Source organism: Argopecten irradians, chromosome 7 (assembly GCF_041381155.1).
Source record: "Argopecten irradians isolate NY chromosome 7, Ai_NY, whole genome shotgun sequence".
NCBI lineage: Eukaryota > Metazoa > Mollusca > Bivalvia > Pectinida > Pectinidae > Argopecten > Argopecten irradians.
This window is the reverse complement of record NC_091140.1, coordinates 38,391,896-38,412,079: the sequence shown is the minus strand read 5'-3', so window position 1 is coordinate 38,412,079 and position 20,184 is coordinate 38,391,896. Positions and strand designations below refer to the sequence as shown.

Here is a 20,184-nt window from a genome sequence, read left to right as displayed (position 1 = left end):
ACAATATACATAAATATTTATTAAGGAATATTAATATTACACTCGACACGCATTCGTCTCACTTCAATGAACATAACACTTTACTATGATATTCTGTATGTTTGGCAGGGTTATTTCTTGGTCGGTTTTTATTGTTAAGAATGAAAATATACATTATATGAATGTGATAATGTAAAAATGATGTATTCGTGGATACGTTTCGTGGTTTGAACTTTATCATACTTCATGGACAGATAAATGTATATATAACTGGTTAAGTTGGGTCCGACTCTTTACTTGTGGAAATTAACGCCAGGGAAAGATTTTCGCGAATTACACTAAAGCCTTTCCGCTATAAAATGTCAACCCGCGAAAAGTTTTGTGGATGTAAACATATTGCCAACAGCCCAAAGTTAGATATATCGCCAAAATAACACCGCCGCGTAATAAAGTACTCACAAAAATACCCATGTTTACAGTAATGTATTAACAGATTATGTATTCCTCGTTTTTATACTGGCGGCCCTATGGTAACCACGATAACAATATAAATTTCTGCAAGAAGAAAACAATTCCTGATATACAGTAGCATATTTTCCATGGGCTAAGAATGAAAATTTAATACAAAGTAAATCATCAAATTCGTAAGTCGTAATGAAACATCAAACTACACCGCATTCACCCCGGCATATTATGTCAAAAAACAAAAATGAAAGAAAAACGAAAATCACAAGTTGAAATAAATCTATGATACAGTTACAAATAACAAGGCCACTACAAATATAAAAACGAATGTTGTTTGAGGTGTGGCTGCCGATGAGGTTGATAAGAACTGCATATTAACACAGTTAAGAGTTTTCTCAGTCGTGTTACACTTCTGTGTAAGGTGCTGAATTACACCGGAAGTGGATCCGCTGTTGAGTTCATATGTCAAACCGTTGCTAAGGCTGCACGTGCCCCCGATCCCAAGGATCATACCACTATTGATGATACGTTCTGTATCACAATCACATCGGACGGGATTTCCTACTAAATCCAGATAGGAAAATGAACATGGTGTCACGTCAAGTAAAAAAGAAATATTTGTGATATTATTATTGTCCAAATCGAGGCTAAGTGATCGCGAAAGACCAGAAAACGCTAATGGCGAAACAGACACGATATTATTCCGAGCCAAAGCCAGGTTTTTCAATGCCAGTCTTCCAATGCCGACTGGTTTTGTGATCTGGTTCAGCGACAGATCTAAATCTGTTAGCTTGCGAAGATTTATGAGAGCATTTACCGGAAATGACGTCAGTTTTGTTGCTCTCAATGTCAAGGTCTCTAATGTATCCTCTAAACCTGAAAACATCTCATTGTAGTAAATCAATGGATTATAGTCTAGCTCAAGCATTTTCAGGTTTGGTATACCATTGAAAGCATTGTCCTGAATAAAATGGATATTATTTTTGGATAAAACTAAGAAATGTAATTTTCTTAATTTGCGAAGTGAACTTGAAGGTATGGCTGACAGCATGTTCGAATACAACTTTAATTCCTTTAGCGAATCCTCTAAACCTTCAAACGCGTCATCCTCAATGTTTGTCATCATGTTTAAACTCATATCGATCTCAGATAAGTGGCTGAGTCCACGAAAACTATGTCCACTAACGATGTCTATGTTGTTGTCATACAACACAAGCTTCTTCAGCCTTTTCATAGACATTATGGCTTCTGGTACGCTCTCCAAATAATTGTAGCTGAGATCAAGCTCCTCAACTTGATCAAGGCCCAGAAAAGCGGTAGGTGTTACTTTTGAAATTCCACAATTTTTTATACTTAGTTTCCTAAGAGATGTGAGCTGTAGGTCTCTGAACAATATCCCCGGTAACGTGTGGTACTCGTTCTGGATGGTGTTAGAATCAAGCACCAACTCATTAAGTGTCTGAAGTCCTCTCAGAAACCATAATCCTTGGTCTAGTGCGATCCTATTCCCTTCAAGTACCAGGCGCGTCAAATGCCGAGATACAAGCGATAAAGAATCGTTCTCCAGAGTCTCGATCAGGTTGCGACTGAGGTCGATTTCATTTACCTGTTGAAGTGGCAGAAACTCGTTTGCTTTTATGCGAGTCAGGTTATTTCCATTGAGAAATAGTTTTGTTATCGCATACGAGCTCTGGTCGCCGTACAAGTTGGGAATAGTCTGTAGACTAACTGCACTGCAGTTCAGGATAGAGACGTTCCGATTGTTCCACCATTCGAATGTACCTCGGCATTTACAGGATGTCGTCTGCTCCAGCTGAGGACACCGGAATTCATACGCGAAGATGGAAATGCACATCAAAGGAAGAAGTAGACTTGCCTTCAGCATCTTCTCTCTGAAACATTAAGATGAAAGTGAGAGTTACATGAATTTGTATAAAGAAATAAATGAAGCATTTTATTCAACTGGGGTAATGACGTTCATCTGTGTTTCGTGTAATGAACAAAATCGTAATACGTATCTGTATTATCGCTCTTTGATCCAGTGTTGACCGGTAGGAGTCGACACTTTCTATCAACTGTCCTTTTTCTAATCCAAATAGCTATCGGCGTCTTCATATACTACTCACAAACAACAATAGAACAAACCTTGCGTTGACACACTGGCCGATTATATAAATGTATATGCATACTTTATTCATTGTATCCATATCTATATGTATAACAATCTATTTTTCTCAATAATAATTTTATCCTATAACCGACTTTCAAAAGAAATAATGTTTTGAAAATTATGCTGTAATTCCATGTATATCCAGAAGCATTTGTTGGAAAACATCAATACCATTGACATTCGGAATTTCTAAGTTCCTTTGTGAAATTGATTGTTCAGGTTAAATGGATTATGGAAAAAAATGAGATAATTTTATATCTCACATCGTCCAATCGTCCGTCGATGAAACTTAGTTGTTCCCCAATTAAACTAAATCGGAGCTGTAAATTACCCGTAATGAGTCAATGTGGCGGACAATGCTTTCAGCGGCTGGCCAGGAGTGGAACATTGTATTAATGAGACAATCTAGGCCATGCTGAATAAATCAGAACCCTTAGAGCCTGCAGTAGGAATTCTACAATTGTATAATTCATTTTTTATGGAAATATTATGATGTTATCTGGTATATTCCGTGTTCCATAAAACGACATACCAGATGGCCGGACAATTATCTCACCCAGTAGTATCTGGTCACAATACCGAAAGTTGGCTCATCGCAGATACAATCAAACTAGTACAACTCGCTAATATGATGTCAATGTCAAACCAGAAAAACTCTTGTATATATAATTTAAGCTTGGCGTTAATGAATGTCTATTTTGATTATTCCTTAAAAGCTACGTATATAGATCCAGAAAGAATAAAACGATTATATACAGCATATCTGAAATAACCTTTTGTTCTCTGGCATATAAAAAATGTTTGCAAACATTTGATTCGCACCAATGAAAGTGTTTTAGCAAAAACAAATATTTGTTTAACTAATGTGAATGGGCTTCTTTGTTCAACTAGCTTCGAAATAATCTTGCAAATGTACAAAAGAGCTTAATTGTACTGTACATAAAATGGAATAAACCGACGACTTTACAAGTGAATATGTACTCCGAATCTAAGAAGATAGCATAACAAGTGCTTATAGCTGGCGGTAGAATTACAAAATGATGATGTGATTATTCTCTCAGAACTATAATCTCATTTCCCCGGCCGAATTTCTAAATCAGAAAACTAGCAAACTACTTGAGTATAGCAGAAACTGGCATACAATATCATCTGAGAAATGTATATCGGCATTCCACAACAAATGAGATGGCTAATTTATATAAAACATTGACATTATTTATTTTTTCTTTACAACATCAAGAATGTATTATTCGACGTGTATACTCTGTTTATTTACTGAGAACACAAATACGTGAAATTGGTATTAATTCTTAAAGATCCAGAACAGAATTTACACCATTGAAGGGGCAGGAAACGTAATACAAATGTACGACATTAGTTACAGTGCGAAGTGTTTACAGTACAGCTGTGGGTTTTTACTCCCTTTCTTCTAGAATTTCCACTAATGTGCACTAATACCTCTCATGCATTACGATGGATACATTTCGCCACGTTGGTATCACATAAAGCAAGAATAAAAAAACCGTCGGATACATAAACGTATAATCCTTACTAAAGAAAATATTTTCTCTGTAATCATTTAAAAGCTCTTACATTTGTATGGGTCCTATCCCGTTTCCGGGCGGTGCTGGGAATTCGCTATGTCACCGGGTGCATCATGATATGGGATTTATCCAGATAATTGAGATTGAAATATTCCAAGTCTAATCATGCATGATGTGACCAGCCATGTCTCCTCCACGACAACACCATTATACCTGGATATCACTTTGATACTCAATCTTACCTATACGCACTTATACATAATCATTTCTGCACAAGAAAACTTGAAAGGGTTATCCCCTTTCTCTGCCTTCTCCTTTGAATCAAATAACATTCTTACTTCCACAATATTGAAATATCCTATTGTAGCCGATTCAATACCCGATTTCATTTAATGAAAGGTTTTGATTTTTCATCCTGGAATCCCTTTAAAATGTTTTTGCTCTGGGGTTGGTGCTATCGTCTCGTCTGTATTAACCCACAGATGTTCGAGAATGGACGCGTGTTTTAGGTCGTGCCACGAGAAAGGAAGACAGCCGTGTTACCACGAGCGATTAACTGAAGTTTGTATCGGTCTATCTAGTACCACGTTTTTATCCTCCGGAATACTCGCACCGGGTGAAAATCACCCCGAGGGATGGACTCAAACTTGGCAGGACATTAAAGACACTAACACGGTAGTAGGACAGTCGAGATAACACCCGCTGACGTTCCTCTCTCCTTTAGTGGTGAAAATTGATTACAAAGAAAATGTCGACTCGCCCCTCTAATTTGGCGGAGAAAGGCCACGTTACACATTTTCCATTATCGCTAATTAAAATGACATGACAAAGGGGGTTGTCTTTAGCATAACGGTACAAGGGTGACGACAATTAGTGTCACTTCATGCGCGAACGCGCGTCCATTATGGGGGATTTCATGCCGGACGTTTAAACAAACGGGAGTGATGATTACTCGCACGGTTATATAATTGTTTCCTGGTACTTTAATGGAGTTTGATTGGCTATAATGACGTATTTGGTATGAGTTTTATATTATTAGGCAGCTGTATCGGGTATAGTTTTAGTGTTTACCAATCAGCACTATTGTTTTACATGTAGTTCTTTTGTTTCCACATGTCTCGCTCCAATGATTCCAATTTGAACAAGTTACATCACCACCATTCCATGTTTTGTTTTCTAAAAATCTTACATGCGCTCGGTGCACTAGTTTTCATTTAAGCATTGATGTCACTATTTTTTTAATTTTATCGGGGTATGATTTTTTTTTTTTTGCAAGCTGTGTGAATCCGCGTAGCGGATTCTCACAAAAGTTTGCAAACAATTTTTTTTCATACCCCTATGAAATTAGCGCAGCGGATTCTCACAAAAGTTTGCAAACATTTTTTTTTCATACCCCGATAAAATTAAAAATTAGTGACATCAATACCTATAATTATTTTTTATACTCTATTTGATAAAATGAAGTATGTTTAAATGTAACATTATAGTGGTTTTTCAAGGGATTTTTTTTTTCCGAATCAATACGCAACGTCAATGACCTATTGTGACGTCACGATAACATCGGGGTTTCGCGCCATTCTCAGATTTTTTTTCATAGTGGTATGCAAAAACAAATATTGGCCAATCAGAAAGCCACATTTGGTATGAAAACAAAGAAAAATTAATTATACGTAAGTGCGTTGTTTCCCCAATTATCAACACGTCTCCATAAAAAAATCCAAACTTGAATACGTTACATCACCAACACTTGAAGTTTTGTTGTTGTTTAATTTTCCAAAATGTCATATAAACTCTCAGTGCACTTGTTTTGTATTTTAAAGTTAAACTTATAAATATATTGTATATATGCAACATGCTCTATTGACCCAAATTAACTTTGATTCTGCGCGTCATTGTCAATATCATTATTTGAAGCACGCATTATTTTTCTATTCTGTATGTACTACAAAATGTATCATTTTCACGAAAAGCCGTGTAGTATTTTCACGGCACGCCTAATAATGTATATTTACTGTCGCAGTGGGTAGACCATGATGATGAAATACCAGCAGACGGCATATCAATTTTCCGGCAGTAAGAAAACTAGAAACGTTACGGACAGATGGCAAAATGTCTCTCACATGTCGACAATGATTAACGATCCGGAAAGCGCTGGAAAATTACCGGTTCAAGGTATTAGAATCGTCTTATGATGTAAGGATCAAAGTCACAGGACTGACTGAAATCTGGGTCTGCTAAATGTTTTATGGCTTCGAAAGTTACTTAGCACTTACAGAAACATGTTTGTGAGTATTGGGCTGGTCGTAAAAACGAAATAAGTGTGTTTATTGTCCGAATGTCTGGAACATACTGATTGACAATTGTCTGGTGTTGTAATTATCTTTGACTGGTTGTGACTTACAACTCTAGACCATTTTCAATTTATATCGAAAACGAAAACGGTTTGTAGTCCATTTGGTATAGTGGAATCATTTCAAAATAAGTTATTTAAAACTATAAAACACAGTCTTTACATTCCATTATCATTATTGAATCGAGATGGGAATTCGGACCTATGAACATAACTGTTTGATGCTAGCTTAGTTTTTCAATTGAATTTACATATATCGAATCGTAAATGCAAAATAAACGACAAACAAGTTCATTTTGATATCAAAAGACCATTATAAGAAATAATCGATATATCGAAAGAACTCTTATTCTCAAGCCACACATTGCAGTAGACGAACGCATAACATACTTTTGTTTGGGAGTCATCAAAGGTATACTTACAATAAACGTATTTGTATTCCAAATAATTAGATAAACCCCGAATTTTCCCTGTTTAAACTATATTTTGATATTTTTCATTGTTTCATAGACCTGTGTAGTTGATCAAACAGACTCAACCAATTGATTTTCAATTAAGTTCTTCCTCTCATACAAATAACAACTGTTCATTATTGTGTTTTAAACATTCTTATTGTTAAATCATAACCGCATGCGTGAGACAAATATCTAAATTTATCTATACGTGATATCAAGTGCAAAATTTCTGGATTTCAGTACATTCACAAATAGCATGAAAAAGTATTCATTTATTAATTGCGCTAATGCGTCCTGTACCATTTACTGACATACCATGTTGAACTAGATTCTTTGATACACATTTACTAAGTAAACCCATTTGTATTATTGTTAAAATTATGTTTCAGTGTTCCTTATCTATGACAATTGTTCTTTCAAAACATGCTATTTTGATATCTATATGTCGGACGAAAGACATTATGGTATAACCTAATGACCAGAGATACTCGGTACAGCAGTTATATCTACATAATGGTATGTCGTAATGACCAGAGATACTCGGTACAGCAGTTATATCTACATAATGGTATGTCGTAATGACCAGAGATACTCGGTACAGCAGTTATATCTAGATACTGGTGTTTAGATGACTCCATTACCAAGAGTTGTACATTTGTAAATCTGCTCATACAGCTGATAAGGAAAGTGATATACCATGCTTAACTGATTGACTACGAAAACATTTAAATATCAATTTTTGTCGACCATGTAAGATGTTTCCATGGACTCCTTGCTTGGAATATATATGATTTTAAATGGACATGATGATCTAGACTTAACTATGTATCGATTGCATGTAAAAAGGGAAAATGTGAACAAAACTATTCTGTATTTACATATTACAGAGTTATATGCCCTTGCAGATAGGTACTGATTGTGACGTCGTGTCTTTGTGAGCCGAACGTCATACTTTTCGGAGAAAACAACGGAAATTGCGCGCACAAAATAATGACCTCACAATGGATACCTACCCGCAAGGAGGCTAAGTCTGTAATATACTTAGACGGAAAATATTAATTTGGGACTCCTTTAACATATTGTAGAAAAACTCAGAGGTTTCAGAAGAGTAAGCCTTCTCTGTTTTGTCGAAGCGATATATCATAAATCTAGAGCATGACACGGTCTTAAACGAAACTTTTGGGCAGATTGAAATGTATGACGAGGAGACATAAATTTCTAAATGGGTTGATAATGTCGACTAGATAAGTTCATCCCTTGTGTTGAGCAATCACATATAAACTCACAAACTCACCCGATGCCTCCTTTAAGTTATCCAGAAACATTCAAATTTGGACATCACTCATAACTCCAAAGTTATCCACTACCGTGAACTCCAACCTGGTGTTAACTTGTTCATTCCGCTAACAACCCACTTGTATTTTCCCAGTAAATACTGTTAAAGTATCAATCTCCTTTCAGCTTACTTTCATCTTGAAGCGTTACTCCGGTATAATTGACGTTCCTGTGTTAGTGTAGATGTCTGTGCCCCCATCCTTTGAAGTGATATATACCTGGGTTTATCCTGACATGACCCTATCAGTTTATTGTTGATCTATGTAAACATCACAGATTGCTACGTCTTACACACTCAACTTACTTACATCAACAAAGATTACCGTAGATGCATGATAAACTCCGGATAAACCCGATAACTTTCCGTGACTTTACGGAAACTGGATACGTAATATATCCGGGGTTAATTTGGCTCGGAATACTTGGACGACCACAAATTATCTGTCCGATGATAGCAGTAGTCGGAAACAGGAGCGGGGGTGGAGTGATATTTCTATCTCTATCTATATACACAGATTTGTGAAGGACTTGTAAGACAGCTTTGAACTCGTAAACGTCAAAATAGGCTATACTGCCCTCATAAACTCTATTTTTAATGAATTTACTCACAATCCTGGTATATAGTAAATACACCAAACTAAAAGACAAGGGTTATGGAAATCTAGAAAAAAAACTGGGTTGTAGAGAAGGAACATGATTTAAGTGTTCGAAAAGATGTTTATTCTACAGACAGATTGGTGACAGATGAACGTATAAAATTTTAAAACGTTTCATACAGTATAGCTACAGCCATTTAGAGTCAATTTTAAACAAGGAATAGTTTTACAAAGAGACGCTTTCAGGCAGACAACCAATTATCAAGAAAATATTAAGGACACCCATTTTAGAGATAGAGAAATTGACACACCGAATGATTAGGGGTAGGAACTATTGGCCTCATGACTTTTTGTACAGGCAATTTGAATTCCATTTGGATCATTTCTGAAATATTGAAAAAATGGCATATTTTAGAGTATAAAGATATCTTACAATTAATTTGATTAAATTGTTTCTAGACGAACATTATCATAATGCCAGTTTATATTCCATTGTCATCATACTGTATGACTGATCTATAATATTGTCACTTAATCATTAATATTTACGTAAAAGCTCAATATTGAAACCATCATGCATTGCCTGTTAAGCAATCATGACTGTTAGAATCATCGCTGCCATTTTTAAGTTCAGTGCCTACTGCCTGCGTAGTCATGTTGTTTGTCGTTATGGATTAGCTTTGTCAAAAACAACAGTTTTCACATTTACACGAGTGGGTAAGTGTAAAGAAGCACAGACCAGAACCGTTGAAATAAACACACATCCATTCTTTATCAACTCTCGTACATCAATCTGATGCATTCCTCCAAAGGGAGAATTATCTCGGTATATCACCATCCCGTAGCAATCAAAGCCTTAAAACGTCAGTCTGGTTAGATGTGCCTTGTACAGACAACTTGTTTATTGTATAACTGTTTAGAATTAAAGATATCCACAAACGTCATTGCAATCCATATCATATTAAAGTTGTAGTCAAATAACATTTGACGCGTTTTTTTTAAATATTCTCAAGTGGTTAACATTTTATGAAGAAAAGTGATTATGTTTGAGTGAAGTGATATTGATACGGTTATGTATGAAGATGAACTGGTCGAGCATTCACCTTAGACTTTTCTGTCAGAGATAACCGAAGGATGTCTCGATGACTAAGAATCACTATGTCAGTCAGGCGATATCGAAAATCTGGAAGCCCTATCTAACTGTATACACAACGTGTGAAATTGCCTTGTAAAGAATAGCACAGAGGAATTCAAATTAAACACAAACTCGAGATCCACTTCACGTGCGCGAACGAACGTGCAAACGATCAACGCTTGAAAACTTTTTTAAACAAACTGGGTTGTTGAACAAGGTAGATAGCTTCACTCGTACGAGAAGTTTAATTATATATGTCTGACAGCTTCTACAGGAATGTCGACAAGGGTTCTTGTGTTAGATATTTATCTTACATAATGAATACCATATGATAGTATTTTTCAATAGCAAATATTGCTACTTACACTTAGATCGCAATTTTATTTATTATGATCACTGTAAATAGTTGTATCGTTATTAATTCGCAGTCAATTTGACTGTGTTACTTAAGTACATATTTTGGTTTGGTATAGTCCCATCTGCTGTCATAACTTAGGGTAAAAACTTGGCTGACGGTATACGTGTACCTGCCACACTACAAAGACGCCCCCGTTCTGCAAGTCTAATGACGCAAACTTCGCCATTATCACATCAAACGTAGGATTAATTTGTCGTCTTCTCGACCTGATGAATCTATCAACCAAACGTTCTTCAATTAATTACTACGGCATCACATAGCGATAGCATTAGCTGCAGCAAATTGATTGACTCAGTCAATTCTGGCATTACGGGATTCACTCCCTATTACAGCTGGTAAATGTAATGACAACTGCACTACCCCCTCCCAATAAATGTAATCATCACGTTTTGTCGACCCCGTTACGTAATCCCCAACTTACCCCGCCCGTTCTTTAGTGTCTTCTGCACAAGCAGTATCAAATGCACCCGCATAATTCAAACCTGTTTACATTACAAATATACATAAACCAATTTCTACTATCTCTGAATCGAGTCAAACTGATTATTCTATCACTTTTAAATATCGCACAAAAAATATCAATTAAAAAAAATGAATTATTTTTCTTATTTAAGATTTTCCAACAATAGTGTTACATTTTCTTTATATATACACGCTACCCTGCAAACTTGATAATGGAAACGAATCCCATGAACTAAAATGAGAAAGGTTTATTCCAGATATTGAACTATTGCTTTTGAACTTCAAACCTTTGAGATACTGCTACCCAAAATCTTACCTAAATATGATAATAAAATTGATAAAGACAACAAGTATATTTATTCAATACAGAAAAATTGTTTTATCTTCAATGATAAGTTGGATAACATCCAATGCCTCGCCCTTAGTTTACTTTCCGTCCCTCCTAGAATCACTCCCTATTCTGCACCTACACCTCTTACCTACGTGCACAAAACTCTTCCCTTCACAAGACCTCAACGCCACGTTACACAAAACAGTCCTTTTTCATCGGCGTTGTTGTCGACCCAAAGAAACACTACCTTATGCTGGAGGACATAAAATCAATTGGAACGAAACGAAAGTAGAATTTTGTTATCTTATCGAGTATGCACGGTGCAGTAAATGCAGAATCTGGCTCTCTCAGCCCCCTGAACCCCCTCCCATCCCTTCTCGGCTTTTATTACCCAGCATGGGCACACTGGTTACAGTCATATCACATTCCAACTCAAATTAGCAATATTGCATTGGAGGACTTTGAGGAATTTCGATATTTTCGGAAATAACTTAGTATTGAGTGCGAGATAAATTTCAGTTTTGTGACTTTTTTATTTCATCATTAACGTCAACAAAATGTGAAATAACAAACAAACTTTAAATCCGTTTTTGGTGATTTGCTACTGTTATAGAGAAAATCACTCAAATTTCAACATTTTCAATTTATTGGAATTTAGTTGAAACATCCGTAAATCTATCCTATTGAAAAGTTAATTATTTTTTATTTCTAAATTTCTTATTAATGTGAATACCAATTTTCCAAAACACATACATTTTATAAATAGTCTGCAGTTTACAAAAATGTTCTAAAGAACGATAAAATGGTCGAGGTGTCCACAAAGATCAAGCGTTTAAGGCATTTTGCTACAGTTTTAGAGAAAACTCATTTGTATCCAATTCCTTGCTTTAATTAACAATTAAAATACATATAAATTTTATAAGGAAACTTCCTTATGCGAATTCATTGTAACTCGAAATAACTCGAAATATTTAAAGCGCGCTTCAGCAGTAAGGTGTTTACCTCTTCGTAACATATAGTGCTGGTCTTTTTAACATCATCTATAATCTACAACATCTTCTATGATCTACAACATTATCTATGATCTACAACGGTTGCTAAAGTATCCTCGCTGTATCGTGTAATAAAGACGTTGTGTAATGAAACGCTTCGTCGATTTTCATACCCATACAGAATTTTATAGCTCGTTCTAACAAGATTTTTTTCACATTATGCTACAATTTAATCAAGAATGTGATATATCTTGCACGCAAATCATCTTATCTGCATAACCTAATACAGAACCAGTAACTAAAAAGTCGGTGTTTTTTACTCTCGTTTTTACTTCATTTTTCCCAGTTTGTAGTATGGGAGCAGGGTGAATGATGGTACATTATGATTGATATGACTCGAGTGAGACCCTGACTGGGAGGTTGGTTATATATTCCATCTTCCCCTGTCGGAGTCTATATTGCATCACTAACTTTTTCCAGCTGCTACACCCAACGTAAGCCAATTCGTAATAGTTGCTTCAAGCAGTGAAATTAATATTTAGAGCAAGATAAATTTACACAAGGGCTAAATGTATAGACATGATGGAGATTCATCTGTCTACGTTGTGAGCAGTTGATTTAATTACGTTGACAAGAAGGTTGATATCAGACATTTTTTTATCCTTCCCGTAACTTTCTATTTCCAACATGTGTTAATTGTTATAAAATATATTTCACTGGAATTTAACGTAAAGTATCAGCTGAAATACTCACGTTTTCGATACTGCTAAAACGACCCATTACAGCTTGACGTTGGCGCGGATAGCAACACCCACAAAAAGCTGTGATTCATTTTAAAATGTTCTACATGCTTTGATATTAGGTGTTCACGAAGACTATGCAAGTTCATTAAAGGGGGTTTGAGTTAATTATTTCTGACTAATTGCTTCTATGATGCGATGATTAGATTTAAGGAGGATCAAAGTCATTCTAAATTCTCAAATTCCGACTTCAGGAAATTCCATTTTCATGGGGTATTCCTGAAGCATTGCTGACATAGCGACCGCATCTATGCATCCACACAGCGCATCGAATATGTTATCTTACAATTTCATCTATTTATCTCTCCTTCCTATTTATTTACTTTCTTTTTTATGTCAAATCTCAAGTTTCGATTTCTATTCCATAGTTATAAAACTATCGTCCTATATAAACACCTCTGTTTTCCTCCTTTCTATTTCTCCTTCCTTTGCTTTTCATTTAAGCAATAAACTGTAACCAGATTGGACATACAGTTTATATGAAGTTCATCCGGAAGGAAGGTAAATAGAAAGGCACCCGTTAGGGCGCCATGGATATTTATCTTTCTGCCGGATGGGCTTCAATCAACTGTATGTCCAATCTGGTAACAGTTTATTACTTATGCATTCATTACGTCATTCAAATTCAAAACTATACACGTACAAATGTACATCTTTTGAATTTTCCTATTGCGTTAGTGTTGACGTCACCTAGTTCAATAAACGGAACAGACAGAGCATCAGCTTTTGAATATAGTTCAACACAAAACGGTTTGAAACAAGCGAACAAATGAAAACTATGCGATGATATTCTTCAATACATGCTATTTTGTCATAATGAAAACACTATTGGATTTGAAAGACCGCACAACTTTAAAACCACTTTTGAAATCATTTGACCGTTATGTATAGGCGTAAGTATTCATTGTCAGTGACGCGGCGGAAACGTTAAATATTCATGCGCTTGACCAGATTGGAGTTCATAGCCTGATATTGCTTATCTGGTTTAAGATAGACCAAACGGGAAACTGAAAGTAGAATAAAATATAATCATTTGTTTTCGTCTCGTCTCTCATACATTATTTGTATATCATGCTATAGACTGGCCACCAGATCCTAAGGTGTTGATAAGATTCTCTCAGCAGACTTCTAATTCTAGATTATTCCCCCCTAGTTTGAAACTTAGAATAAATCATTTCTCAGAGAAAAACATTGTCTAGTCAAATTTTAGTGATGTCTTCAGTATTCAAGAGACTGGTGACCATGACCCTGTACCCCTTTACCAATGGTACAAAAATGCCTAAAATAGGTTTATCGCATAAAAGGCGTAGGTAAATTATCGTAAAAGACGACAAAATTTAGCTTTTATCTTTCCAAAACATGTTTGGTAAGTTTTCAGATTCACAGGGACTTCATTAGGAAGTGCTTAACAACCGAACACTAAATAGCAGAGGAATTACTAACACCCTTACTAACGCTTGAACACAATTCCATTGCGATATTAGTTATCTTCAAAAGTTCAAATTTCTTTCATAATTTCCATTTATCAAAAGTAAGCATTGTTCTTCAGTGTTCTCTGTTGAATCACATCCTCCACATGTAATCGAATTATCAATTTCCCCTACCTCAACCTTTCTCTATCTAAAAGTCAATTTTATATGCCATCCCCATTTAATCATTTTCTTCCGCCATATGTCTTCCCATTCAACAACAATATACACTGTTTACTTGCTCTTCATCAATACTGTTTATTTCCTCATACAAACTTGTCACCACAGTTTATCTATTCTAAGATTTTATATCTTTTTTGTATTTATGTTGTTTCGTGAGGCCACACAGAAACAACACGTTGCTGAACTAACGAGCACTTGTACCATATGGTTGGTAATGTGTGTGTCTGTTCTTATCTTTTTTCATTTTAATGCCAAAACTTTCATCATTGTATACCATGAAGTCGCATGGGAGTTGGATATCTTTTACATAAACATGATACCAGTAAAGCTCTTTTAGTAGTTTGGGGGTATATACGTGCATTTATATATTTAGGAAAACAAACTGAGCCTAAAACATTTGTACTGCATAGGTCCATACTATTAAACTCTGTAAAAAGTTAAGATGAACATTATAAAACGTTTGCAGTTACTGTTTATAATAATATGAACCAAGACCTGGGTCAGTACCTCCAAAAGCCATAGATGAAGTGGAATGAATTCCCAAGTTATATCATATCAACACAATCTGTTTATCTCAACTGATGGAAGGGGTTTTCATTGTGCATTAAGCAACGAGCATCTGTGAATGAAACCAGACGATTTAAGCAAAGCACCTCTTGCACAGGGACTTCAGTTTACTTTCATACCTATATGCGAACAATTTAAATGATTTATATCAAAACACATCTATGTGGAACTCAAGCGCCAGAACAGTTAATCCAACATTTCTCTCAAAATTAACACTTTAAATGTGGTGTATGGAACAGATGAGTATCATACTTGGGTTATTTAATCCAGCATTCCTCTCAAAATACTTTAAATGCGTTGTATAGAAGAAATAAGCATACTTGGGTTGTTTAAATGTGGTTAAAATTGCCCAGTCCCTGTGAACAGTTGTTACTCATTTACATGGTAATTATTGTCATATGTGTTATAGACGATACGTTACAGCTGTATTCACCAGCAGGCGCTAGTCTTGCATCAAACTTAATTCAGTTTATATGCTAAGTAGTTTTCAAGATTCGTGAAAAAATTACCTCATTAAAATCTAGCGTTCCAAGCCGGAGATTCTCAACATATTAGTTTTTGTAGCAGCTATCTCAAGCCAATGTCAAATGTTATTTTTATAAAATATTCCATTCGTATACGTCGTGTTTCTATTACAATTCGTTAGTATATAGGAGAATTATTTTAATCAACGTTGCCAAACAATAAATGTAGGAAAAATAAATCAACGTATGACTCAAAGTACTCTATCATTGTGAACGTCACGCCTTGACGTATTTAGTGTAAATTAGATCGAAAGGCATAATATCTTACATGGGACTTTATTTATGTACTACATATTAGTAGAATGGCAATTCAGATAGTGATATTTGAAAACCTTTGAAACGAATGTTTTCATAAATCCAAGATAAACTTGGAAAAAAAGGAAGTGTGTTAAATATATTATTATTTTGTCTTTTAAATTATTTTAAATGTGATTTCTTGGACCAAAATAGAAATACATGTACAATGAGCATCATCATGGCAATCAAATAGCCATTGAAGTTAATATCGTAAAATAACTTTCCTTCAGGTGCGACTTATATTCGCGAATTTCGCGACCAGAGTGAATTCAAGAAAGTTTGTCTCCAGGAAAAAAATAGTTATCAAATACCAATATATGAAAAGAAAATGTAATTAGTTTTTATCCGTGAAAAACTTGGTTTGCAACTGAAATCGCAAAATTCAGTAAACGGAAAAGAAATTTGGTTCATAGCATTTCATTTCACTACAACACAAATATTGTTTTCTCTTACTTCATATATATTTTACTGGGAAAATATTACTGATGGCAACTGTAATATCGACCGCAAACTAGGAAATCTAAGGAAGTAAGTATGATAGTATTTATCTCAAGGTATCCTCATGTTTATTCTTATAACGAAGTTAACAGTTCGTGGTTTTACACTGGAGTTCATAGTATCCAAACCGATACTGCTCACCCATCTTCCCTCCGTGCAAAATTTGAAAAGAATAATATGTCGATGCATAACTGGGTTTAATGGAAATGCGATATCACATATCCTGACTAATGGACGATGGTGTATCCTATTAGTCTGAATGACTCTGATTCATTGGTCCACAAAGCATTGGTTGGTAGCGGATCTGATCAATATTTGGATTTCTCCCTAATGAAGACGTAAACTTCAGCAGTCGTCCAACCGTCCATTGGTTGTGATATGGTTTATACAATTCAAGCGTTCTTGTTCAAGATATATTAATTGTTCTACTATTTTACGCATGGAATCAATTTAGAGGAAGTCGTTGACGAGGTGCTGTAAATCTATCGCCAGTTTCAGTTTCACGCACCTTAGAATTGCGTTTCTGGAAAAATCGTTAAACTACAAAACATCAAAGCCAATATTACATCATTGTTACAATATAATGGCGGTATGATATCTTCATGGAATCTTATACATAACAAATTTCCCACAAAAAGATGATGCCAAAATACATTTGATACTGTGTACACCTGTCGCCTACCTGGGCTTGTCAGATCAAACACAAGATTAATCAGGTGAGAGAAACTGATACATTTGTATGTGTTACCTGTCTTTTAACATCAGACCATCACCCAAAAACTTATTGTTAGGACACTCGATACAATTACACCTTAGCACGAAACTGATTCATCTTCACAGAAGTCATTTATCATTATGGTAATATGAGGGGCGAACACTCCAGAATTTGTTATTATGTACACCTTCCATCATCATCGTGAAGACAAAGCCTAGTTATAAACGGCGTAATGTAAGCAATAAACTCGTAACTAACTAATTATGGGAAATGACATCAATACATCAATAAATTCATCTCTGCAAGTGAATAGTACCTTCATCAGGATATCAAACGGAACTGCACAAATGAAATGAATTTTGTCTGAATAATATAACTAGAAAAAAAATTATAATCGCTCATTACAATTTGTACGAAAGAACACTAACTTTGTGGCCTACATAGATAACTACTATATGAAGACCATAATCATGATACTAAGTCGAAACTTTCTGACAAGAAATTGTTTAAAATGACAAATGTTTTGTTCTCACCTTTGTTGATGTCTGTCATAAGTAGTTCCAAGGTTTAGATATATTCCGCAGGTGTTTTGTAATGTAACAGTAATTTATAGCCATGCTTGTTTCCTCCGATACATAAACCCGCTCGTCCTGTGTATGGAGATCACTGATGAACCAACAACTCTATTTCAAACCGCACGTGCGCGCGTGATAAGGGCGTCTGCTGCTGTGTAAAATTGGAGGTCTCCTCAACAGAGAACCTCAAACAAGCAAACGACAATTTGTCAGGGATGTAAAACGATCAGCCAAACAAACCGCGTCCGCTAAATAATGAAGGGAACTGGCGTTTTTGACGGTTAAAATCTCTCGCTCTACACACGATTTCTGAACGCCTTCCAAGTCTTTAAAAGTCTTTTTGTGTGGTTAACGTTATTTGTGCATATCTGTTTTAATTTGAGTTCCACGTCAGCATATTTGAGGTATGCTCATCATAGTGAAGAGTTTATGCGTAAACTGTAAGTAATCCATCGAATAGGATACGTCCTTATCACAGAAATCCTTAAGGATAATACGGCTTGAAAGTTATTTCTTTTGGGTTATTGTCAAAGCGTGCTGGCGAGGTCCAAATAACTACTGTATACCTTTCTGTAATATCAACGAAGGATGTTAAATTTATTCCGCGACGTTCACGGGATAAAAACACTCCCCTTTGAAGATACTAGCGCCGTCCATGAAGTGTCGACCATGCTTGAGTTGAGGCCATCTGTCATGGACGAATCTTGTCTCAGGTCTCAGTCAACGCCGATAAGTGATTCAGCATACCGGAGTTTCTGATTTAAATCAAAATAGGCGATATTCGTTTAGCATTCAAGTGCTTATTTAATATTTGCCGAGCCTGTATTACCATCTCGTCTGCAGTTTATAATCACACCAGCCGCACAGAATTTATCTATAGCCATTGTGTATGTTAAAATGCGTGATTTGATTCACCTACAATCAATACCGCTGGGTAACTTTAATATAGCTTTTGATTCCGCTCAGCTTCGGGCCCCAGTAAATCCCGTTCAATGATTTTTTTTTTGTCATACAAATTAAGATTTTTTTTCTATTGGTGCCTGAATCGTATCTGAATAGTCGGAATTCTATAGACTACCAGCTAGCATGGGTTTTTTTATCCGACAAAATAAATGTTCTGTCGCGTGCGCGCCTTATGTCATATCCGGTTAGCACGTGACTCAGGTATAAATTCGCCATTTGCATCAATTATGTAATTAGACATCTTCTTTGATATGGAACGGGAAATCCTGTTTCGTTTTGTTACATGATTGTATCAGAAAGCGCTGATTGTGTTGCTTGTTTTCTAGTCCTGACATTTTGTAGCCATATTGATAACATCAATATTAGATAGCTAATATTTCACGAAGGCGTCGTATCATTTTGCTTTTTGATTTTGCTTTTAAATTTTGGAAATGTTCGACATGCAACAAAGCACGTGATGTATCTAATGTAACTATATCTAATATCTCTCGTCTCGTAACTAGAATTGAAATAGCATAATTCGAAAGTAATATCACCTTTATCCAATCATTTCAGTGAATATTATCTAGATTTGGCAAGTTCTTCTTCTTCAAATTAAAAATCAAATAAAATTAAATACAAAACCATTTCAAAAGCGATCTCACCACAAGGTTAAATTCACCAGTTTATCAATGTTTGCGGATAAAATTTTTGCAACCATTGACCCTTGAAATTGTGAAAATGCCATCCCCTTAAAAATAAGCGACTTCGCGTTATAATGAATTGTGAGGCTGCGATGCCTTCTGTCAGACATGAATTGATGTTTTGTCACTTACACGATACATGTTTCGGCCAAAACACTGATTAACTACATAAAATGAATCGATAATATGATAATTCTACTTTTATTAATTCATTACTCAAGTCGTTATTGCATTACCCCTATAGTACGTTTATTTGACCAAACACTGAGCCGCGCGGCATGCTGTGTACCCTCACAGTCCATTTGTCGGCATTGAAGTCGTTCAATAAACACTACACGATACTTTTCCCTCAATTTTATATCGAATTAATAACGTAAATGTTATGCTAACCTAGGGGCTTGGAATGGAATTCCCTGTATGCGCAGATACAAATATATTTGAATGTCGTCATGGTAACATCTCCATACATGTATTTATCAATTATGAATCTTTGTTGAGGTCATTATTTTATATTCTACCAAGGTATTTTAACACCATATCGACCGAATTGAAGATCATTCTTTTTTATGTTAGATATGTAGTTCATTTGATAGATGACAAAATAATTATCCGATGGATATGTTAATTACAAGAAGAATGATGGTCATAGGACGTCACCCTGAGGAACTCAATCTTTAG

At 35.4% G+C, this 20,184-nt stretch overlaps 1 protein-coding gene across 3 annotated transcripts; it reads right to left on the bottom strand.

The window, feature by feature from the left end:
- Positions 1-18,710, bottom strand: LOC138328363 (leucine-rich repeats and immunoglobulin-like domains protein 3). 3 transcript variants are annotated; one of them, XM_069275138.1, is made up of 2 exons: positions 17,819-18,710; positions 1-2,336 (listed from the first exon to the last, which is right to left on the bottom strand). In XM_069275138.1, exon 2 carries the CDS (start codon positions 2,327-2,329, stop codon positions 725-727), a length of 1,605 nt encoding a protein of 534 aa, XP_069131239.1. In that variant the 5' UTR covers positions 2,330-2,336; positions 17,819-18,710; the 3' UTR covers positions 1-724. The 3 variants fall into 3 exon arrangements, with proteins under 3 accessions (XP_069131239.1, XP_069131241.1, XP_069131240.1); XM_069275140.1 differs by lacking the exon at positions 17,819-18,710 and adding an exon at positions 11,389-11,506; XM_069275139.1 differs by lacking the exon at positions 17,819-18,710 and adding an exon at positions 8,258-8,538.
- Positions 18,711-20,184: the final 1,474 nt, after the last annotated feature.

What these genes read in the sequence shown, in the direction of transcription:
- LOC138328363 (XM_069275138.1), bottom strand. Translation starts at nt 2,329, where the DNA reads ATGCTGAAGGCAAGTCTACTTCTTCCTTTGATGTGCATTTCCATCTTC.